The sequence below is a fragment of the Pipra filicauda genome, unplaced genomic scaffold (genome assembly GCF_003945595.2).
Source record: "Pipra filicauda isolate LSUMZ 115617 unplaced genomic scaffold, ASM394559v2 scaffold235_size1210477_pilon, whole genome shotgun sequence".
Classification (NCBI taxonomy): Eukaryota; Metazoa; Chordata; class Aves; order Passeriformes; family Pipridae; genus Pipra; species Pipra filicauda.
In genome coordinates, this window is record NW_024104349.1 from 925,938 (window position 1) to 950,450 (window position 24,513).

A 24,513-nucleotide genomic window follows, 5' to 3' on the forward strand; every position below is an offset into this window, starting at 1 on the left:
TCCCCCCCCTCCCCTGCGCGCGCTCTCGCGCGTTGTTACGTGACCCCCTCCGGGGTGGAGGTGGTGTGGCCAAGAGGGAGCGGGCGGGGCCTGAGGAGAGAGGGGGCGTGGTCAGACACAGAGCTGCTGCGGGGGCGTGGTCAAAAGCGATGGGCGTGGCCTGTGGAATAGATGGTAGGGAAAGGGGGCGTGTCCAGGTGTAGGCGCGGCTTATGAGGGGTGGGGCGTGGTCAGCGGGCGGTGGGCGTGGCCAATAACGCAGAATGAACGACCGGAATGAGACGTGGGCGTGGCCACGCTGAGGGTGGGCGGGGCCTGCGGCGCGGAGGGGGCGTGCCCGAACGCGCGCCGCCGGTGCCCCCCGGTGTGGGCGTGTCCCCCGTGACGCAGTTCCGGTTCCGGCGCCGTCGCGGTGGCGGTGGAGCTGCGGCCGCCGCGTCGCTCCGGGCCTGGGCCGGCTCCCCCAAAACAGGTACCGCGGGACCGCCCCGCCGCGCACACGGGCCCCGCGCCCGCGGGAGGCAGCGCGGAGGGGCGGAGGGGGGCGGCCCCGCCTCGCACCCTCCCCCCTGGAGGTGCCGCCCGGGATGCGGGGGGCGGGCGGTGCCGGGCCCTGCGGAGCACCGGGGGGTTGGTTGTGGCGCTGGTGACGGCGCTGGCTTAGCTGGATGGGATATTTCGTCAGCTTTTATTTGTGCTGCCTGGTCGTAATTTCTAAATAAGCGTAAACTGCGTACAAGTGGTTTTAACTGAGAGGTTCCTCCCTAAGGGAGGGCTCAGGAAAGTCAGGGTTTCGTAGTTGGTTGATTTTATCAAATTTTCACGTATGCTTAAGGCTCCAGGGCGGGCCAGTACTGTGTGGTATCGGTGCCTCCTGAGAGCTGCCGGCCTGGCAGGTTTAATTTCCAAGGGAGAACTTGTTCCCGGGTGAATTCCGTGCTGATCCGGGGCTGCTCAGCCTCACTGTCAGGGGATGTCGGAACAAAGGAGGCTGCTTTGTCTTTTTTTGAAGCAAAACCGACACGCCCTGAAACTGCCCTTCCCGACGCCCGGGAGATCATGGCTGATGGAAAAACCCGTGGGGAATGTCAGGCGGTCCTGGAAAGCATTTGGGATGTTCTTCTTGGAGCTTGAATTCGTCCAAGTGCATTTTAGCCATGCCAGAGGGAGATGTGAAAGGTGCCAGTTGTGAGATTGGATCCTGGAAAGGGGAGTTTTCCTGTGAAGGACCCTTTGCTGAGGAGCAGAAAGGTTTCTGTGGGGTTTGTGTGTCAGAGGTGAGGCTTCAACTGGGATGTGACACATGGTTTTGGTGTTTTTACTAACTGAAACTGGAAGAGAATCGATTTAGATTGGGTATTGGGAAGGAATTCTTGGCTGTGAGGGTGGGGAGGCCCTGGCACAGGTTGTCCAGAGAAACTGTGGCTGCCCCATCCCTGGAGTGTCCAAGGCCAGGTTGGATGGGGCTTGGAGCAACCTGGGATAGTGGAAGGTGTCCCTGCCCACAGCAGGGGGTGGAACTGGATGATCTTTGAGGTCCTTTCCGGCCCAAACCAGTCTGGGATTCTGGGATGAGAATGAACTCTGTAGCTCTCAACAAAATTCAGAGGCAACTCTGAAAGATCAGTTTTTTAGTTATTCCAAGCTGCTGGACTAATGCACCTTATGCAGGATCCACAGGGCTGGGTGGTGTGGACAGGAGGAACCTTTGGCAGTGGAGACTTTCTGTTCTGCCCTGATGTATCCCAGCCGGCACACAAACAAGGCACCTCCACAGGGATCCCTCTCCGCAGGGTGTGGGACCAGCTGGCTGTGCTGTGGGGACCAGGGAAGTGATCAGGGCTGTGACTTGAGTGGCCTGTTGTGGCTGGAAGGCTGGAACAGATCACAGATCCTTATGGCTTTATGTCTTACAGCTCTTGGAAACTGCCAGGACCTCTGTTTGGAAGACCTAATTTTTTTTCTGGTGGTTGATAATTTATAGCAAATGCCATGATTTGGTTGTTGCTCCTACTGAAATCCAGCCTGGAAGTGTGAAAACTAAAGATCTGCCTTTTGTCAGTCAAAACAGACATGGGAAGGGGCAGGAATATCACCAAACCTCATGGAGCTACTGGTGATGTAGCTGTTGGTTTAGTTTGCCAGTTGTCTTTGTTCTCCCCCTGGATAAACACCCAGGGCAGACTAAAGGATTTGTGGCATGTGAGGAGGCATTAAAGTTGGGGAAAGGGCCAGAGGAGGCCACCAAGATGATCAGAGGGATGGAGCACTTCTCCCATAAGGAAAGGCTGAGAAAATTGGGATTGTTCAGCCTGGAAAAGAGGAGGCTCCAGGCTATGGTGGCCTTCTAGTACCTGAAGAGATAAAAGGAGCTGGAGAGGGACTTTGGACCAGGGCCTGGAGGGACAGGACAAGGGGGAATGGCTTCCCACTGCCAGAGGGCAGGGTGAGATGGGATATTGGGAAGGAATTCCTGGCTGTGAGGGTGCTGAGGCCCTGGCACAGGTTGCCCAGAGAAGCTGTGGCTGCCCCATCCCTGGAAGTGTTCCAGGCCAGGTTGGATGGGGCTTGGAGCAACTTGGTCTAGTCCATGGCAGGGGATTGGACTGGGTGATCTCTAAGATCCCTTCCAACCCAAACCATTCCATGATACCATAAAGGCCAGCTCTAAAGTGTTGATATTTAATGCCTGAAGCTGCAGGAATTTGCATATTTTAGAAAACATTTCGAAGCTGTCAAAGCTTTGGTGTCTCTTCCATTTTCTCCGAGTGCTATGTTGGGTAGTTACACTTATGTGGGCAGGAATCCTGTTGTGGATGAGGTTATACTGGTAGGAATTAGTCATGTTTGGAGTGACAAAGGAACCTCTCTGCCGAGGGAGCTGTGCCACCCAGTGGAAATGCAGCACAGCCTGTTGCATCCAGAAAGCCTTTTTTTTTCCCTGGGTTTGAAAGATGATCTTGGAGACAGGAACTAAATCTGGCACATCAAGTGTTGGAAAAATGTCACACAACTCAAAGAAATGGGAAAGCAGTTGATGCTTAGTTTTGGGTAAGGAAGAAAAAGTGCTTTGGACAGCTCTTTCTAATGAGAATCCCTAAGGACTGGTGGTGGATAAAAGCCAGGAAAGGCGAGAGCATGGGAAAAAATGCTACTAGATCTACCAGTTTTGGTGGGATGGATGAGATCAGAGAGGGTTTGGAGCTTCCAAAACACTGTGGAGCTGGTTTGTTGTGGAAGCTGGTTGTAGGACGGATTTAGCACAGCACACACGGCACCATACTTCCAGAAACAGGGATTTCAGACCTCTCAGCAGGTCACCAGTTGGTTGTGAGCGCTGTTGGTCGAACTCTCCTGCCAGTGCCATGTTGGAGTTGTGCTTCCCAGCCTTTCTCTTCCCAGCCTGTGGCTCAGAGCCCAGCAGCCTCGCTCCTCTCACCTCCCTGCTGTTAATTTTCGGGAGCAGCTCCTGGGTGTCCAAGAGGCCTTGGCCTGTGGCCTGAAGATTTTGCTGTGTGTGGTTTCTGGGCAGGTGCAGTGAAGTCCTTCATCCCTCTCATGGCTCTCCAGGATAAAGGATGAGAGGGATTGAGCTCCTGGAGGCCTTTTTTGCAGACATGGATGATCTCTCTCCATCCTTCTCTTCTGTTTGGTGCTTCTGGCCATGTGTGTCCTCAGAGGTGGCTGGGAAGTGGTGCCCTGACCAGCTGGACCTGGAGCTGGCAGGCTCTGGGCTTCTGGAAAGCCAGGGATGTTTCCAGGGGCGTTGGCCTTGGGAAAACAAAGGAAATCTTATCTTAACAGCACAGTGGATGCAGCAGGACTTGGGTTTGAGTGCTGCCAGCTCTGCTGTCTCTCTGCTCCCTGCTAGCTGAACCCTCCTTCTTCCACTTGCTCTTCCTTCATCCTAACTCCAGGAAAGGATAATTTGGGGTAGAGTTTAAAGTCTGTTACACAAATGGGCTTTTCTCTGCTCATCTCAGTGCACTAGGAAAGCTTAGAGAGAAAATAAGAGTCTATTTGTTAATTCACTGACTCTAAAAATCCCATCAAGGCACCACTCAGTGGGTTTTTTCCTAAAATCCTGAGCCCACCTGTGACCAGGGGGGACTTCCAAATTTAGTTACTCAGAGGCCTGCTGTCTGACAGAGTAATCTGTGAGCACGTGAGTGCCTTGGGCAATATTTTTATGAGTATAATTGTTATTTCTGTAAGGTTTCGACTGAAATTCTTTTGGTGTCAAACAACCTGAATGGAATAGAGATTCCAGATTTAAGTACAGATGAGTTCTTCTGTTGTCTGAACGTGTCTAAGGGCTAATTTCAGTTTCTTTCCTATGAAATGAAGGTGGCAGTACCCAGATTAAATGTCTGTTTAAAAAACATCCCTGAAATAGGCCATGCTGTCTGCAAGAGGATCCTTGACATGCTTGGCATGGGCTCAGTTATCCCAAATGTTGCCAACAAATGTTGCTCTTGTCTGCTTGCCAAAGTAAAAAAGCCACTAAATCTCATTATAAGATATGCTTAAGTACCTTTTTTCCCCTCCTCATAAATCGTGCAGCAGAATTGTTCCCTTCATTTTCACGGCACAGAAATATTTGGGAATTGTCTGCTAACAAATATTATTGGGCATATTAGCTGATATTTGGTGATCGGGTGTCCTAGTTAGAACATCTGGGACCAGTTCATCACTGGATGGGTGTAACCCAAAACTGTGTATTCTAGAGCCTTCCATGCCACTGCCCAGAAACTGTTATCAATGAACCATTTGCACCATCTGCACATAGAGCCTGACTCCTCAGGCTATAAACTAGAGGCCCGTGAGATAGGAGGATGCTCTTGTCCTCACACCCTTTGTGGAGCTCCCCACCCTGAGGGAAGTGCTGGGCATTCCTGCCTGAACTGGAGGATATGTAATCTTGGAGTCTTGGAACTTTTTTAACCACTCGTGGGATCCAGAGGAAGACTGAGACCACCACTCTCGACTGGAGTGCAATCCCCACTCTTGCCCAGACTGCACCAGCACTCTCACCAACAGATTTTCCCCTCTCCTTTTCCTTTGGACTCAGGGGGCCCAAAAAACACCACTCTGTTCATGCCCCAGGGTGCTGGGTTATACATTTGGGGTTTGTGGGTTAAAACCAACTGTTTGTCTGTATAATCGTACTTATTGTATTATTTTATTAAATTGTTATTCTGACTTATAATCTCTCTTTTGAGCTGAGTTCATTTCCCCTGCTGGTTTATCTTTAAACCAGCACATCAGGCCTGTTTCAACTGTGTTCATCCATTGCTTGGCTTGAATTTCCTCCTCTCTGTCACTTCTGTGACAGATCACAGGATTTTCTTCTGAGTTCTCCTTTAGGTTTATCACCTCTTTTCCTTCTCCCCTTTGCAGCAAATGTTCCAACTTCTTCTCAGGGCTTTTTTTTGATCTCTTGTAGATCTGCTTTTCAGTTGGTTTTATCCCATCTCTCCATCTCCCTAAAGAAAGGATTCTCTTGGCCTGTTTTGGTGTTGCTTTTTGATATCGTGATTTTTGATCATTATTATTATCACTACTACATTTATGTGTGCACATATTTAAAAGGTTTGGTTTTTTTCTACTTGTATCTATATTAATGAGTGATTTCTTATATTTTGTGGGTTTTATTAAATAACTTCTATGCCCATAGAGGTAAATTGAACTCCAGTGCCACTAAAAAGCACATGTCAACTTATTATTTTTGAGTGTGGATCATTGCAAAAGCTAATGAACTCTTAACTTAAGAGCTATTTATTGAGGAGAAATTGAGGGGTTTTTTTCTGGTCGATGTCTCTGGAACATCTGAGCTGTTAATAATGGGAGCAGAAACCACTTTCCTGATGTAGTTCAGTTGGTTCCTCAATTTTAAACAAGTAGTCATTGATCTGAGCAGTGTCCCTGATCTGAGACAAAGATTCCTTACTTGAAGGAGCTACTGCTGTTATAAATTAATGCTGGAGTTTTAACAAACCTTCAGATTGATGCAGTTAGGCACTGAATTCCACCCAGGTGTTAACTTTGTAGACATGTATTTCTTAAAAGGCTTATTTAAATTAATGGGTATTTCCTAAAAGGCTTATTCAAATTAATGGGTATTTCTTGAAAGGTTTATTTAAATTAATGGGTATTTCTTGAAAGGTTTATTTAAATTAATGGGTATTTCTCGAAAGGTTTATTTAAATTATTAGGTGTGTTTCTTGAAAGGTTTATTTAAATTATTGGGTATAACTTGAAAAGTTCACTGTGTTTCCACAGAGGTCTGAGTTGCTCCTTGTGGTCATAAATAACTTGGGAAATGGGACGAGCAGTGTCCTGTTGATAGGAAGCCATTCAGGAAAGTAAGGATTAGGTAATAAATTGGCAGATATAATTCAATGGTGATAAATCTGATGTAATTCAGAGTAGATAAATGTAGAGTGGTGCATATAATTTCATATATAAAATGATGGGCTGACCCTTAACACTGGGGAATGAAATACTGCCACAGAAGTGTCAGTTCCACAGGGATCAAAAAGCAGATGGAACATTAACAAGTATTAGGAAGGAAATAGAAGACAAACCAGGGCATAACTGTGAAACTGTATAAATCAATGGTTATCCCACATCTTCAGTTCTCTGTGGTTTTTTTCTTGTCATTCATCCCAAGAGATACAAAAGACTTGGAAAAGCCTCAAAGAGAGGCAGGGAGAATAATGAAAGGTATGGAATAGCTGCTGCACGGGGGTCAGTGGAATGAGCTGGAGCTCAGCCTGGAGAAGAGACAGCTGAAAGAAGGTGGTAAAAATCTGTAGGATAATGATCCGCATGGGAAGGTGGATACAGCCAGACTTGCTGATTTCCTCACCTGCAAGATTGGAGGAGCAACAACTGAAACCAGTAAAATCCAGGTTTAGAGCAAAAAAAAGAAGGTGCCTTTTTGTGCAACAGATAGTAGCCCGTGGAGTTCCTTGCCAGTGGGTGTTTTAGGAACAACACTGGGGCAGAGATATGGGACATCCCCATATCCAAGTGGGGTGATTGGACACGTTTGTGAAAAATGAGTTGAGGGTTGTTACTCCATAGAAATTGCCTGTAACTTAGGAAGTGTCTGAGTTTGGAATCATGGAAGTGTTGGGGTGATTGCCATCCCTGCTCTTGTTCCTCCCTAGGGGTCATTGTTAAGATGAAATGGGATGCTGAGCTAAATGGCCAGAACTGTCCTAATATTAGGAAGTTGTGTAGGTAGTAATAAACTTACAGTGCAGTTTCAGAGGAGACTGTATAAATCACATAATGCAAATAATGTGGATATACATTAACCTAATGGAGCTTATAAACCTATTTGATCTGGGCTGTCTGCCCCAGCCTCCATCCCTGAGACCCCTCTCAGTGTTAGGAGTGACATCTTCACCATCAACAAGGGGGAACTGGGGTCAACCTGGTGGTAGTACTTGTACTCTTGACTTACATTTTTGCATTTTTCCTCCTCTTGTGCTCCTCTTTGTCTCCTACACTCTCCCCCTAAAACCTTCTGGCGTGTCCACCCGTTTCACCTGCTCTTGGTCACCTTTTTAACAGTTCCTCACCTCTAGTCAGTGTTTGTTGTCAGTCAAACCAAACAGAACTTTGCCCTTTTGTGTGGCTCGTCAGGATTGACAGAGCCAGTCAGGGATCACTGTGGTGAAGCTCTGGAAAGCCCCAAGTGCAGCAGTTGCCTTCATGAAAAGGTAGAACATGGCTCAGTGGTTCCTGTTTTCGGTGCTGCTTGGAGGTGTGGAGGGGCTGGAAGTTGGTTATACGTTAATGACACCTTTGCCAGGTCTGTGGTCAGCTGCTGGAGCCAGTGAAGGTAAATAAGAGCATCCACTGCCTGTTGTGTTTTGTGGAACACTTGGAGGATAAAGCATCAGCAAACTATAGTTCTTTCATTTCTGACAGTAAGATCTGTGTGGGGATTCCAGCTCTGGGGCTCCCCAGCATAAGGATGTGGAGCTGCTGGAGTGAGTCCATAGGACGTCACGGAGATGCTCCAAGGGCTGGAGCCCCTCTGCTCTGGAGCCAGGCTGGGAGAGCTGGGGGTGTTCAGCCTGGAGAAGAGAAGGCTCCAGGGAGATGTGAAAGCCCCTTCCAGTGACTAAAGGAGCTCCAGGAGAGCTGGAGAGGGACTTTGGACAAGGGCCTGGAGGGACAGGACAAGGGGGAATGGCTTCCTGCTGCCAGAGTGCAGGGTTAGATGGGATATTGGGAAGGAATTGTTGACTGTGAGGGTGGTGAGGCCCTGGCACAGGTTGCCCAGAGAAGCTGTGGCTGCCCCATCCCTGGGAGTGTTCAAGGCCAGGTTGGACTTGGAGCTTGGAGCAACCTGGTCTAGTGGAAGGTGTCCCTGACCTTGGCAGGGGGGTTGGAACTAAATGATCTTTAAGGTCTTTTCCAACCTAAACCGTTCCACGATTCTGTGATTTAATCATGTTTTGTTTTAGATGCATTGACTCCACCTGCAAGAATCCTGCCATACCTTTTCCGAATCCCAGTTTAGAAAACACCTGGAATACTTCCAAGGCATCCCTGTAAATTTTATTTCCACTACCTTGTACCCAGGGATCCCCAAAGCGTCCCCTGGGCACAGGACACTGCTAAGCTTGGATCTGGTGTGGGCCAGAGTCACTAAAACCAAGGCACCAAGAGGTGCTGCCAGTTCAGCACTTCCTGTGCTTCCAGTGAGACCGGCGTAGGCGTCTCACGAACTCTTGCTTAAAAATACCTCTATTATTTTCAACAAATTTCACTTTATCTTACCTTACTTTTCAGCACAATGTCTGGAACTGATGATTTTTCGGTAAGTAACAGTTTTTCTTTCCTGAAGATCAGCCAGTTGTGTTCCTTCTTTCTAAAAGCTGGCATAGTTTTTGGAGGAGAAGGGGAGCTGACAGCTGAGAGGTGATTTCCTCTGTACTGCAGTCTCGGTGTTTTCCTTCTGGGTAAATGTAGCAATCCCTGGACTAAACACTGGAAGCTGCTGGGTGCCTCGTGGGTTCTCTTCTGTGACATTAACAAAGGACCTGTGCTTTAAAGGCATCAGAGTAGCTGTAATGGAAACGTAGGAAAATGTTCCCAGGTTTGTGGTGCAATTGCTTTTTGTTCCGTGTGGTAGGTGGCCCTTTATCCTTGGATTTCTAACTGTGGCATGTCAGAATGCTACCTGCACAAGGATGAATGTAACCATGTCTGTGCAGCCACAGAGAGCTCTTCTCCTCCCGTTTTGGCAGCTGGAGCGTGGGCACGCGGCGGGCGGGATGTCTGCAGCTGGGAATTCCGGTCGGCACGTTCCCCCTCTCACCGGCGCTTTGTCTTCCAGTTGGCAGATGCTTTACCAGACCAGTCGCCTGCTAAAACCTCCAAAGTGAGCAGCTCCAAGCCTGGCCAGCAGCCGGGGCAGCCTCCGCAGGGCTGGCCAGCTTCCAACCCTTGGAATAACCCCAGCGCCCCCCCTATGACACCGACGGGACTGCCACCAAACACCTCCGCTTCCAGCGTGCCCTTCGGACCTCCTCCCACGGGAATGTATCCTTCAATGCCCCCGGGACCGCCTGCTCCATTTCCTCCTCCTCCTACCGGACCCTCCTGCCCTCCTCCTGGTGGTCCATATCCACCCCCAACTGTGCCAGGTCCTGTCCCGCCAGGGCAGTATCCGCCACCAAATATGCCCTTTCCAGAGCTTCCAAGACCTTACGGAGGTCCAACAGAGCCAGCTGCGCCTCCTGCTCCTGTTGGGCCATGGGGATCCATGCCCTCCGGAGCATGGGGACCAACAATGGGAGGGCAGTATCCTGCTCCCAGCATGCCATATCCACCCCCTGGGCCATATTCCGCTCCTACCCAGACTCCAGGGGCCGCGCCGACGGTGCCGTGGGGCACGGTCCCGCCTGGAACGTGGGGACCTTCACCGCCAGGGCCATTTCCTCCACCCACAGGATCATATCCAGCTCCAGGACTATATCCTACGCCCCCTAATCCTTTTCAAGTGCCATCTGGTCCTGCTGGTGCTCCGTCAATGCCTGGTGGCCCCCATGTGAGTATTTAGTTTTGGTCTTGAATTACTCCGAATTAATACTCGTTTTTATAATTCAGTAGCACAAATCTATTAGTGCAGGTAAGGAATTTGAGCACACCTGTGTTATTCCTGTAGTCAGTGGGATAACAGCCAACTTCTTAAATATTATATATACTACAATAGTGATATTATTTCAAGTTTTGGGGCATATCTCTCATTACAGTGCTCTTCCACTACTTGGAAAGCCTCTAAAAGCCAAAAAAGGGGGGGGGGGGGAAAACCTTGTAATAATTTCAAAAATAAAAAGTGTTCCAGTCTCTTTTACCTAGAGAGGTTGCTTCTGAGGGGGGAGAGGAGAGGAGAGGGCAACACATAGGGAGAGGGCAACAAATTTATGAGCATGAATTTCTTCTTAATTAAGAATTTTTCTAACTGTGAATGAACTGCTGTGTGAAAAGCCTGTACTGACCATGAGTTATTGTCTCTTGCAGCCTTACCGTTGAACACATTCTGGGCAACAAAATACTGTAGTTTTCCACCTTCATCCACTACTTACAGAGATTTTTACAGTTTTTGTTTCAGTAATGTTTGGGGCTATGAAGAGTATTGCCTCTTGTATGTGCATCTGAGATATGAAGGAGCAGTTTACATCAATTTACCTTGCTCATATGCTGGCGTAATTGTTCGGTTTAATAAAGTGAATTACAAAGAGAAGAAATCAACTAACATCTGTGGTTCTTACCTTGCAAGCATTCCTTGGAAAAACAAAACGGGAGTTGCCATCTAAGGATTGTAAAGAATCAGGCCCATGGAGTTAAAAAAAAAGTTAATTCTTAAATTTCCATTAATGCTTTAAGTCTCGTTGCCAGACTCGTGCTGGCGACCGAACGGATGGATAGTCATATTTTGTCTATTTTCAGGTTATTCTAAAATGTCAATAAATAAGGTGTTTCAGCATTTTAGTCAAGAAACCTAATTCCTGAACGTGCTACAGTAACTGTAACGAGACAGAGCATGTGAACTCCAAGGTTTTCTCAGCATTTTGTACATACTCAAACCAATTCCTCAGTCTGGGACTACGGAGGAGAAGGAGCCGCGTTCGAGACCCTCGGTGTGACTTGTCAGCCACCGGGGTGTTGGTGTTCCCAAACAGGCGTTTCTGTGCAAGTGGAATAACCTGGATGTGCAGTTTTAACTTTGAATCAGCAAATGTGAGTTTTTGTGCATGCCAATGAGGACGTTCCCGTTGCCAGTTCTCATTCTGTGGTGGTTGGAAGTTTGGCTTGGTCCGTGTAAAGAGAAACCCGATCCCCTCGTAGGTACTTCCCTATTTCTGACCTGGGTTCTAGTCATTTCAAATTCTGACTTGGCTGCTGGGCTGTGCAAACCCAGCAGACTGTTTCGGATCCCTGGAAACTGAACTCGAGCTTAAAAGGTGAAAAAAAAAAACACCCCACCCTGACCATCCCCTTCCCAGCAGTTTTTGGCACGACGGTTCTGTCGGCTACAGAGATCCTTGCTGAGGACGAGGAGGGCTCTCCTTGGGGCTCTGCTGGATGTTATCCTGGGAGCAGCCCCCTGTTCTCACCTGGGTGTGTGCATACCTCACGGAGTCAGTGGAATTTGGGAGAGCTTGAATGTCAGGAAGCCTGTGCACTGCTGTGTAGCTGCCCCCCCCCCGGCCTCTGAAGGGGCGCTGCCGTGAGTTTTCCTGTTCTTGCCATATCTGTGCAAAGCACATCCAAGGGGTTTGCCAAGACACAGCCACGTGTCAGCCAGGAGTCCTGGCCCTCTTGGTGGTACTTCATGGCCTGGGCTTGGGCCACAGACAGTTTGTTTCATCCCCAGCTGGGGGATCTCCTAACTTAGCCTCTGTGGGTAGAATTAGGAACAGATTTTTCGCTTCACATGGTAGCTCATTAGGGAGTCTTTGTATCATGGAACTGTGAAAATGAGTTTAATTCTCTTCCAGTACCTTCGTGGCTTCCTGCATGCATGTGATGGACATCTTAAAAACACCGTGGGGTGACCTGGTGGTGACTCTTGTTGGTAGTTGTAGCCTTTGTGGCAAAATCCTACAGTATTTGTGCAGGAGGAAGCAGCCAGCTGAGCTATGCCTGTTTTAATCTAATGTCATGAAAACTGATAGCAAAGGAATGTGCATTTTTTGTTTTAGGAAGGCAATACTGGAGCTGAACAAAAATACTTAACATTTCAACTTAAAACCCAACAACTTAACCTTAGGAATAGGAACCAAAAGTACGAGTCTCCACTAACCTTAAACAAACCCCAGTTGCCCCCCCCAAGCAGTCTTGGCTTAGATCTTGGCAAGACTAACTAAAAACTAACATAAGAAACATGGACTGCATTTGCTGAAGTGCTTTTTTGATACCTGCAGCCTTAGAGTATAAATCAATGTAATGAAAACACGTTTATTCCAAATGAATGGATCATGCAGTAGCAGCACTCCAGCTGGAATTGCACTGGCCGTATGTCTCTGCAGGGAATGGGAAGAGGTAGGAAAGCAAAAGTAGCAAGTAATGCTTTTTGGAAAGGGGTTTTGTAAAAGTAACTAGACTTCTAGGTTCTTCCTGAAATAGGCAGGATTTATTACTGGAACATTTAGGCTAAAATTCAGTATATATGGGATGTTTTTCAATGTATATTCGTATTTCTTGAGGTCATGAAAACTGTTTCATAACCCCTTTGTTTTTGTGAGCAGAGTTCTCTGCATAGCAGTGAAAAGGGTATTTCCTGTTAATCTATTGTGTAAAAACTCAAGGTGTCACTATATACCGTGTAGTAACTTTATCACATGTTATGTCAAGTGTGAGCAACTTCTGGCCTGAAGCTTTTGCAATGGAATTTGTACATTTCTATGCATCATTTGAGTTCAACTGCTGAGAAGTTCGTTTTGACTTGTGCTTTGAGGTTGACATACTGCATTTGTTTACAATACAGAATATAAGCAATCACATCTTTAAAGTATAGATTATCACCTGCTGCTGTATTTTCTTTAGATGAAACAAATATTGCTGTATGATAGTGAGAAGCTATAAATACAGGATTTGATATTTTTTTGAAAATGCTGTCACTTTTGTATAAGATTAGACATTAAACGTATTTTCAAGACTGTTGTGTTCACTGTTTTTCAATTCCTGCTTTTGACATGCCTGTGTAGACTTTTGCCTTGAATGAATAGTAAAAATAGGACATCCTTGACTTTGCAAAGCCTGAATATAAAATCAGAATTACTTGACTTCTGTGAGTGTTTTTCCTCTTCCTTTTTTGTGATTTTTGCAGCCTGTAAAAAAGGGATATTAAATGTGGATGTGACCATGGCTCTGGTGTAGCATGTCAGCCTCAGGTGTTGCATGTTCACAAATTCTTTAGTGATTAAGAGAGAAAGGATCTGGTCTTGCTTGTTCCAGAGGAGGAGTGGGACTGTTTTTTACCTGTGAAGAGTGTGGTGTGTGCTTTCCCTGCCTCTGAACAATTCCTGTGCTAGATTGGCCCACGTGGATGTGGTAAGTGACCCCCAGACCGGTGTTTTTATACACTTGTCAGGAGTCTGATGGGGTAGGGTGGATAACACAGACTCCAGGACTTGGCGTTAATGTGAACTCCCAAGTTTGGGGCATCACTCATGATCACATTTCCACAGAGAGGCTTGCAGGGCAGTTCACACTGAGCTGGCCAGTGCTGCTGCCTTTGCTCACACCTTCACCCTCCCAGGGAGGTAAAAATGGCAGCAGTGAAGAGTGGAAACAAAATTATTTACCCACTTGAAGGCTTGAGAACAAGCTCTTCTTAGGCCACGGTCCAAAAGTGATCCTTACATCTGTGAACAGAACAGTGCAACATGTGCCCAGTGCTTTATCCTGACTTCAGCTGTGGGATTCTCCATTCCTCTGGATTCCTCAGATGAATTGTCTCTGCAACTCCTGTGCATTGGTAGAGGTGAAACATGGGCATCCTGATCCAGTTATGTTAATTGCTGGTGCCCTGCAAACGCAAAACACTTGGGTTGAATATTTTAGGGGGGATGAAGTCCCAGGAGGATCAGCTGAGGGAGCTGGGGGGGCTCAGCCTGGAGAAAAGGAGGCTCAGGGGGGACCTTCTGGCTCTGCAACTCCCTGACAGGAGGAGGGAGCTGGGGGGGGTGGGGGGTCGGGCTCTGCTCCCAGGGAACAAGGGGCAGGACGAGAGGAAACGACACCGAGCTGTGCCAGGAGAGGTTTGGATTGGATATCAGGAAAATTTCTGCACTCTAAGAATGGTGGGACATTGGCACAAGCTGTCCAGGGCAGTGGTGGAGTCCCCAGTCCCTGGAGGGATTTAAAAGCTGTGTGGATGTGGCACTTGAGGACATGGGATAGTGGTGGGCTTGGCAGTGCTGGGGAACAGTTGGACTCATGGTCTCCAAGGGCTTTTCCCATCTTAATGATTCAATGATTCTTAGGAGAGGTTTGGAAAAACCATTCCAAGGAGTCTTGCCAAGTGGTGAGTGCTGAGTTAGACCACGCTGTAGGATGTGTTAGTTCTGCTCTCCTGTTGGGAAGGCAGGTGCCCAAATTCTCTGCAGCCAAGTCCAGACCCATTTCTGTGCACGGGCTTTGCCATGGATTCACTGACCAGCCTGTCCAAACTGCCTCCACACTGTCCAGAGGGAGAGACGGCGACCATGGAATCACAGAATGGTTTGGATTGGAAAGGACCTTAAAGATCATCTCATTCCAACCCCCCTGTCGTGGGCAGGGACACCTTCCCCCTTAATGGGAAGGTTACCCTGAGTCTGTGCTGTGAGAACCCTTTGGCATCTAAGGAAGGATGAAATGTCCCATACCTATTTTCATTAATGTTGGCTTGCCTGTTTCTAAGTTAAGCACAAAATTCCAGTTGTTGGGGTGCAATTCCCTATGCACCGAGCAGCTGTTGTTCTCCAGGCATTGGCATGTTGGGTGTCATCTGGCAAATCAAGAAATGCAAGTTCCAACTTTCATATAAAGCTTCCAGTCAGCTCATCCATGCTGGAGGAATAACTGTCACTGCGTTACACACCAGGGTGTGCTCACCCCTGGGGAATGATCCCGAGTGGACTTGGACCTGGATGTGCTCCGTGGGTGGATGGAGGTATTTGTGGCACTGGGAATGTGCTCTGCACTCACTGGCCCGGCTCCACCCGGAGCCACTGATCCCTGTGGATCCCTGTGTGTGTGCTGCTGCTTGGGCAGAGCTCGTGGGACTGAGGGTCACGGTCTAAAAGGGATGATGGCTCCATGGACATCATACTTCCATGTTTCGCTCAGTATTGGCCCAGTTTTCCCATTTCCAAGGTAGCTGTAGCAGGAGCACCTGCTGTAATTTCCCCTCTGCTCTCACAGTTCAGTGGAATTTGAGTGAACTAAAAACACCCCTGCTCGTAAGTTGGTAACAGCGAGGTAACATCTGTTTGGTCACTCCTGCCTGCAGGATCTCTCAGGGATGTTGAAAGCAGGTTGCCCAGAGAAGCTGTGGCTGCCCCATCCCTGGAAGTGCCCAAGGCCAGGTGGAAGAGGGCTTGGAGCAACCTGGGATAGTGGAAGGTGTCCCTGCTCATGGCAGGGCGGGTGGAGTAGGTGGTCTTTAAGGTCCCTTCCAACCCAAACCATTCCATGGTTCTGTGATGCTTTTGTTTCAGAGATTCACGGATTGTTCAAGTTGTCCCATTTGCTGACAGGGAAGGCAGGAGAACCAGGACTTTGTATCCTCTGTGCAGCAGATCATGAGTTACGATACAGCTAAATTACAAGGTACACCCAGATAAGTGCACAGGGATAGTCAGTGTAGCACTAGAGCACTGCAGTTCCCTGTTATCACTCTCCAAAGGGAACCCTCCCTGTTAAATGAGAGATGGGGAGATAAAATCAGGAAGCCTGTGGTCCAATTTTCTCACAACACGGCAGGGAAGGGTTGTGCTGAGCAGTCACTGGCACACCTCGGGTTTCATTTCAGGTCCTCCTCCTGTTGTCTGCACAAGATCTTCCCTGCTCTTGCAGATTCATGTGCTTGTGATTAGGGGAGGCAATTCTTGTAGCAATTAACCCTCAAACTCCTGCATCAGTCTGTGCTGTCAGTCACTGAATTTGTCTTGGCAGTGGTGATGGCTTGATAAACATCTCCCTGTCGCTCCCCCTCTTCTCTCTGCCACCACCACAGTTACCTCTAAGCCAGGTGCCTTCTTGGATTTAACCCTGAGTGGGGCAGAGCACAAGGCTGCTGCAGAGAGTGGTGTGAGTGGGGCCATGGCCTTGGATGGGGCTGTTTGTCAGCGGGAGGAAGCTCATCCAGAAGAGGAGCAGGGGCACAACTCCACCATCAGCATTTTGTTTCCTGCTCCTCAGAGGAACTCATTTCTCTGAGCTAGAGAGGGATCCTGGGGAGCATGAGCTGTTTAAACTATTAAAAGTAGGATCTTTGCCAAGAGAAGCTGTGGCTGCCCCATCCCTGGAAGTGCCCAAGGCCAGGTTGGACAGGGCTTGAAGCAACCTGGGATAGTGGAAGGTGTCCCTGCCCATGGCAAGGGATGGAATGAGATGGGCTTTAAGGTCCCTTCCAGCCCCAACCATTCTGTGGGTACCCTGCTGTGCCTTGTCCTGTTACTGTCACTGTTCCCAGTGACATTTAGGCTGGAGCTGGGATCCTCAGTGTGAAATGGGGGGAATTACTTTTAGGTTTTAAGAGGAAAACTTCCTGTTGGGGGTGGAGACTGTGTTCTAAAGCTAAGACCAGCTCGTGGTGCTGCCAGTCTGGGTGATGGGATGAGTTTAGGTGAGAGGGTCAGACCAGAAACAAGGAGAAACTTTCCCCTTGAGGACAATCCAACATTAGGTTATGTGGTCTCCATCCTTGGAGGCTTTGAGGGCCATCTGGATAAAGCCTGAGCAGCCTGGGCTGGCTTTAGAATTGGCCCTGCTCCAAGTGAGAATTAGGAACCTCCTGGTGTTCCTTCCCACCAGAATCACCCCATGGCTCTTAAGAAATTCACTCTGTTCTGTGCCTGATTAAAAGCAAACATGGAATTTATCCCTTCTCAAAATAAATTCAAAAGGTGACAAATGACACTGCATTTCATTCGTGACTTCCTGGGCTTGGCATGAATGGGGAAAGGCCTGAAGCTGTGTCAGAGGAGGTTTAGGTTGGATATTAGGAAAAGATTCTTTACCCAGAGGGTGGCTGGGCACTGAACAGGCTCCCCAGGGCAGTGGGCACGGCCCCAAGGCTGCCAGAGCTCAAAGAGTGTTTGAACAAAGCTCTCAGGGACAGGGTGGGATTGTTGGGGTGCAGGGCCAGGAGTTGAACTGGATGATCCTTGTGTCCTTTCCAACTCAGGATATTCTGTGATTCCTCTGGCTCATGAATGCAGTGTAGTCCTGGGGTAAATCTGGGGCTTCTGGTGGGAACCCAGTGTCTGCTACAAGGGGCATTTATCAGGATACTCCACTAAGCTGTTAAAGGATAATTAAAAGTAAAACTGTACTATGGTACCTTTTCACAAGAACCTGCTTAGTTTGCATGACGTGAAAAGCTTTATATTATAGTGCTTTGTGTGACAGAAATGGTTCAGAGGGCTTGTGAATCCCCAGCTTTCCTGTTTGCCTGTATTCCCATCAGTTACAGGCAACACCCTCCAGCACAGAGAAGGTGGCAGAATAACTTAAAATTTGCTGAAAGTGGGAAGAATTAATGCTTTAATACCCTGGTGCTGTTCTCACTGCACACTGGGCTGTGTAAGGCAGGAGTTCATCGATGTTCCTCGAGGAGACAGAGTTGTTCATCCTGGAAGTTTTTAATCCAGGCACTTCAAAGCCTCAGCAGCTTCCACTTCAGGCTTCCATGTTTGCATTTCAACCCGGATTTTGTCCTGTTTTCCCACGTGGAAGACCAAGTGTGAGCAACACCACGTAACCTGGAACACGAGGGTGATCACACCTGTAGGTCTGAGCTGCCTGGTTGTGATCCTTGCCTTGATGCTCCTCTCCTGGGTGTCAGAGTAAGGAACTGCCTAAAAAGAGAGCGGGAACGGAGAGACACCGAGCAAAACCCGCTCTGAGCGGGCCAAAAAAAATTGAGATGTTGGAAAAAAGAGCTGGTGAGTTTTGTGTAAAAGCCAAGCCCCGTGTGGTCCCTCTGGACTTTGCTCTCCACCATCCTGCTCATCAGCAGAGGGCACTGCTGCTGCTCCACTTCCCCTGGCAAGGCCTCCAGGCAGAGACGGTTGTATCCCGTATGAATTATTTTTAACACTGAACTTGATAAAGAAAATGAGGAAAACAACGTTTCAGTGACTCTCTTGCATCTTTGCATGTGCTTTATTGCGCTGCCTGAGGTCTGACTGCTGCAGGAGGAACACAAACGCTGTGCATGGGATTTAAATCTGAGCCCTGTTTGGTGTAAGGTTTCATAGGAGAATGAATTTCTGTGCTCTGCAAACAGGAAAGAAGGAAAGGGACTCCTGCAAAGCTCTTCCCTTTCCATCTCTCCTGTTTTCCTGAGCTATTACAAAAGCCACCCACTGAGGTGGGACTTGATGATCTCAAAGGTCTTTTCCATCCTCGGTGAGTCTATGATTGTTGTGCAATAAAGTTATTTTAAACTCCTCAGAGTGGGTGATATTGCAGCTTTCTTCATGTCCCATCAGAGATGTCCTAAATGTTGTTTGTAGTGCCACAAATAATGCAAACATATCTCTCTTTCTTTGGTGACAGGCTGAGCTGTCCTGGCTTTCTTTGACACTCCTATTTTCTTCCCAGCCCCGTGTTCTCAGTGTGGTGTCACACAGGGGTTTTACTCTCCTCATGGAGCATCTTTCCCGTGGCAAAGCTGGATCTGGACAAGCTGGAGGCAACAAGCTGGCTGTGTGAGCCCTCCACCTGCTTCCTGGATCTCTGGGTGCTACACCCAAAGAGACAACTGGGGTTCACCCTGCCCTTGGTTTGAACTGATTCAATCCCCTCCTGCAGCACAGCACCATTCCTTTGGGCTTTTTAGGATGGATGAGTTTCTGTGAGGTTGGATGGGTCAGTTGTGTCTCTGGGCAAGCACAGAGAGTGGGCAAGAGAAGCACCAGGACCTCGGGTTTTGATAGCAAGAAGCCCCGGGGGTGTTTCACCCCATCTGCTCAGGAGTTTGGGGTCACTGCAGGCGTTTCTCATCCAGTTATTTAATAACATTTGGATGAAGGACCCTCCTTAAGGACCCCTGGGCATCAGTCTGCACGGAGGTTTGTGCAGCAGAGGAGGATGTAATTACTGTGAAGTTTGGAGCTGTAGGGGGGGATTTGAGGACTTTTGTAAATCTCTGTTGACACAATTTGCTACAAGACTCATTTAACGCTTGAAAAGCAACTTAGTGCTCAGACCAGCACCAAAGTGCTTCTCATTTCTTCATCTTTAATAATATAAAAGCTTCAAACTGGAGCAGGGTATTGCTCATCTGCAGCATCAGGGTTAAGAGCTGGGTGAAGCTTTTTGGGGCGGAATGGACTGGACTTGCTGTTCTCCTGGCAAGGTCAGAGCCAGAGGGGACTGGATGAGCTGCAGTTTCACACCAGTGAAACTCCTCTGTTTTCCAGGAGGAGGGGGAAGCGAAGGCAGGAGTTTTGCTTTGTGCTTTGTGCTTTATAAAGAGAGAATAAAAGGAAGATAAAGAGAGCAAGGCCAGACTTGCTGGTACATGTGAGCAGTAGGGGTGGGGCTGTGAGATCCGGGCTCTTTATCAGCTGATTTTGCCTTTCTTTACCATCAAACTTGAGTTACTGAAGGTCTCAACCTCCCTCTCATGGAGTTTTTCACCAGTGCTGGGGCAAGATGATGTTTGGAGAGGGGGAGGTGAGTGGTGCAGCCAAGGAAGCTCTGGAATGGGCCATTCAATTCCCTGTTCTCAGAAGTCCTGGAAGGACATTGCACAAGCCTGGCAGGTCAGGGAGGAGATTCCTGGAGATTCTCATTGCCTGATTTTGCTGCAATGCCCTTTTTTATTGCTGAGGAGAGTTGGAGGTGACTCAGCCACTGGAATGCAGGGCTGAGAGCGCAATGACCCCTGGGGGAGGTGCAGTGTGGGGCTCCACAGAGGCACCTGTGGCACTGGGAACTTCTTTCCTGGCTCTGAGGAAGGAGGTGACATTGTCACTGTTCCCGTTCCCCAGCCTGGGATGTCGCACAGGGAGGAAGGAGAGATGATGGCCGAGTTTAACACTTTGGAATTGTGCCAGGCTCGGCCTCAGTGGCAGATCTGCAGCCCAAACATTGCACAGGGGGGGTGCTGCCAGCTCCAAACACGAGTCAGGCCACAGAAAATCATGAGACTGAGACAATCATGTGGATGTGGGTTGTTCTGCTCTGTGAAGGGAACTGGGTCTCTTGTGCCATCGAGCTTCTTGCCCTCTAGTTTGATTTTCTTCAAGTTAATTTATGATCAAACAGAGAAGAGCAGCTTTCTGGTTATCAATTTCCACTAAATAGTTTGAAATTGCTTGCTTTAAGGTTATTTAACTTCACAGAGTTTGATTATCCCTTGGGGTGGGGTCTTTTGCCTCTGGGAGACTGAGTATCCACAAGAACAGAAGATGCAGAATACACTAACTCCTAGTGTAAGTCAGCATAAAGGGCACTGGGACCAAATGAAGGGTGGATAATTCTGAGTTGGAACTGCAAACTCATTTATATGTGACCACAGGTCGAGGCCTGAGTGCCTTGGGGACCCAGAGTTGGTGGGTGAGTTACCCCCAGTCCTGGACTGACCCTGAGCCCATTATGCAACTGAGATCATTAGCTCATCTCTGGCCTTATTGCTGGATCTTACAGGTCTTTTCCACCCTCAGTAGTTCTGTGATCCCATGACTCTGAGGCCGTTTGTTGTGAGCCACTTGCTTGCTTTACCCCGGTGGGATGGGCAGAGGATTGGAAGGGTAGAAGTAAGGAAACTCATGGGCTGAGATAAAGACAGTTTAATAGGGAAAGCAAAAGCCACCCACAAGTGGACAAAACAGGGAATTCATTCCCTCCTTCCCACGGGCAGGCAGGGGCTCAGTCATCCCCAGGAAAGCAGGAATCCAACATGCAACGGTGACTTGGGAAGACAAACGGCATCACTCCAAACATCCCCCCTTTCCTCCTTCTTACCCCAGCTTCATATGCTGAGCATGACACCACACAGCATGGAATATCCCTTGGATCAGCCAGTTGGAGTCATGTGTGTCCCCTCCCAGCCTCCCTGCCGGTGGGGTGGGGTGAGGAGCAGAGAATCCATGTGTAAGCACTGCTCAGCAAGAACCAAAACATCCCCGTGTTACCAAAATTCTTTCAAACACAAACCCAAACCACAGCCCTCTACCAGCTCCAGGGAAGAACATTAACTCTCCCCCAGCCAAACCCAGCCAATGTTATGCATCACTCAGCTCTTGCTATTGGATAAATGCTGGGCATTTTAAAATGGGGGGGGGGGGAAAGAAAATCGTGGTTAGAAACTGTGTTTGGCTGCAGTGAAGAGCACATCCCTAAGGAATGGGGTGCTCTTGTGGCCAACCTGCCTCCCTGGGTCCTCCATCTCCCACCTCGTGGTTTTAAATTGTCCGTGGCACTGAGCGGGGCTGCATTTTACCCTGAGAGTCTCTAAAGCAAACAGGATAATTAGGAGTGCTTTAAAAAAAAAAAAATTCAAACCCACAGAATATGCTCATTTTTTAAGGCACGACTAAAATCTTCATCCACTTTTGAAGAGCAGCCAGCCCGGGGTTGCTCAGCCGGGCATCCCGACGCTGCGAGTGAGGGATGGGATCGCTGGGAGTTACAGCTCGGCTCGTAGGGAGAGCCCGGCTGTTCCTGCCCTGCCCTGCCCTGCCCGCTCAGAGCTCCGGCAGTAAACCAGCTGCTCTCTTTTCCCAATCCCGAGAGGCAAAAGTGTAAAACCGCAGTGGCCACACCTCGCTCAGGCCGTGTGAGTCACCACAGGGTGACTCAGATGACCTGGGGGCATCGTCGGATGTCTCAGCTCTGCGTGCAAAGGGCTCTCAGCCCCCCTCTGCCCCCCCGTGAATGCTGAATCACAGAATGGTTTGGGTTGGAAGGGATCTTAAAGCCCATCTCATTCCAACCCCCTGCCATGGGCAGGGACACCTTCCACTAAACCAGGTTGCTCCAAGCCCTGTCCAACCTCACTCATCGTCCTCGCTGCAGCTTGGGTTTATTTAAGTGAAGGAATTAGCTCACATTTTGATTTGTCTATTCACTGGCTTGTGGTCACATAATTTTTTAATACCATGTGTCTGCTGCATAACTGGAAGCACAAAGTTTATGGCATTGGAACTGGAAAAGAAGCCAGGCAAACCTTTCTGGTAAGTTTTGGAGCGTTCAAATGAAATCCTGAAAATAGCAATAGAGGCTTTTGATGAAAATCTCCCTCGCCAAAGACATCTGGGGGGAGTCTTAGGGAGGAAGGGAGAAAAAACTGTGCACTAAGGACAGCCTTGTCTGTGAAGGCAGAAGTCACCAGTACCTGAAAGCATAGAATCACAGAATCTTTTAGATTGGAAAAGGGATAATCGAGTCCAGCCATAACCCCAGCACTGCCAAGGCCACCACTAACCCATGTCCCCAAGTGCCACGTCCACATGGCTTTTAAATCCCTCCAGGGATGGGGACTCCACCACTGCCCTGGGCAGCCAGTTCCAATGCCTGTCCCATGATCACCCTTCCAGTGAAGACATTTTTCCTGACATCCAATCTGGCCCTCCCCTGGTGCAACCTGAGGCGGTTTCCTCTTGTCCCATCAAAACCTGCTCATAAGCACTTGGTGCCAGTCACTTTAATCCACTTGTGCACCTGGTTCATGTCCTCTCAGAAAGGCTGTTTTAGGCAGGGGCTGGAACGAGGACTTGCAGGGTCCTTCTGAAGAGCAGGGATCTCCTTCTGCCTGTGTTACAGACTCGGGAAGCTCCAGATCCTCACGCCATGTATCAGGGATCCTTCAGCAGAACTGGCTTAAATCCTCTCTGGGTCCCTTTACCCTAAAACACCCCCCAAGACATCGTGGTGTCTATTCACTATGGGGTGGGTTGGGTGCTGTGAGAGGCAAGTTGAGCAACACTCCCTGATTAAGTATATTTCTTATATACTAATACACTTAATATATATTAAGTATATAATATATATACTTAATTCCTGAAATTAAGGAATATAGACTTAATATATTAATATAATAATTATATTAATATTATATTAAAATATATAATATTGTATTAAAATATAATATATATTAATATATTAATATATTAATATATAATAATATAATAATATATTAATATATACTTAATTCCCTGAAATACTTAATTCCCAACCACTCCCACAGACATTTTTACACACTTAAGTTTGGTCTGAATCCCTGTGACAAATATTACACGAAGCTGAAGGATGTTAAAATCCAGGCTGGTGCCCCAGTGGAGAGAAGGCTGCTCTCTTTGAAGCCCAATCTTTTAGACAAGCAGAGCTGAAACAGAATAATTTATACCAAAATTCATTTAGACCAAAGTCAACAGATTTTCCCTTTTTTTTTGAACATCAGCTGCAGTGTCAGCTAAACCTGGTAGTTCAGCTGCTGCCTTGAAGAAGCAGTTTCTACACCTGTAATGACACCAATTAAAGGGTGGGTCCCTTAATAAACTTTGGTCAGCCTTGAATTGGTCAGGCAGGTGGATTAGATGATCATTGTGGGTGTCTTCCAAATGAAATCTATTCTTTTCTATTCCATTCCATTTTACTCTTTTCTTTCTCTTTCTCTTCCCCTTCTCCTTCCCTTCCCCCAGGAGCAGGGTGCAGCAGATCAGAATTTCAGCACAAAACCACCTTTTCCGTTTCCGTTGCTTTAAGCTGCGGGGCCCATTGAGCAAACTGGAGATGATTCACCCTCAACCTCAAATAAAACTGGGCTTGTTGAAATTCCAGCTGCCTCTTACAGCTTCCCAGGGCCCGTCCTCTGCCAGCCCCCAGGTTTTTTTTTTTTATTATTATTATTTTATTTTATTTTTGGTAGTTTCAGAGAGAAGCAGAAAACTTTCAAAGTGTAGAAGCCAATTTGTGTTTTACTGAGCTTCGCTAAAGTTGGTTGGGGGAATGGAGCGGCGACATGCACAGACAAATCTCTTGCAGGAACAAACCCCCGGCGGTGACTCCAGGCGGGGAGGGGATCTCCCAGGGAAATGGGATCAAGCCGCGCGTGGAATGGACACGCGCGAGGCACAAACCGCGAGGAAACCAAGCGATTCCCTGTGGATTCCCCCCGCCCCTGGTGGTGTCACCGCCTGATAAAGGGAAACCAGACGCTGTCCCCGAGCTGTCACGGGTCTCCCCGGCGTGGGCACCCCGTGGGTGGCCGCTCCCGGTGCCCGCCCCGTCCCCGCCCCTGCGGGCGGATCCCGCCGT

The 24,513-nt window shown here is 48.3% G+C and overlaps 1 protein-coding gene across 1 annotated transcript; it reads left to right on the plus strand.

Annotated features, from left to right (window-relative positions):
- The first annotated feature begins 406 nt into the window (after window positions 1–406).
- On the plus strand, window positions 407–13,398 carry MAPK1IP1L (mitogen-activated protein kinase 1 interacting protein 1 like). The gene is made up of 4 exons (XM_027724388.2): window positions 407–472; window positions 8,815–8,842; window positions 9,362–10,075; window positions 10,549–13,398. The coding sequence occupies exons 2-4, from the start codon at window positions 8,819–8,821 to the stop codon at window positions 10,558–10,560; spliced, it is 750 nt and encodes a 249-aa protein (XP_027580189.1). The 5' UTR covers window positions 407–472; window positions 8,815–8,818; the 3' UTR covers window positions 10,561–13,398.
- Window positions 13,399–24,513: the final 11,115 nt, after the last annotated feature.

Coding starts and splice junctions, on each gene's coding strand:
- MAPK1IP1L (XM_027724388.2), top strand. CDS start 8,819: ATGTCTGGAACTGATGATTTTTCG. Junction 8,843..9,361: donor CTGGAACTGATGATTTTTCG/GTAAGTAACAGT, acceptor TTTGTCTTCCAG/TTGGCAGATGCTTTACCAGA.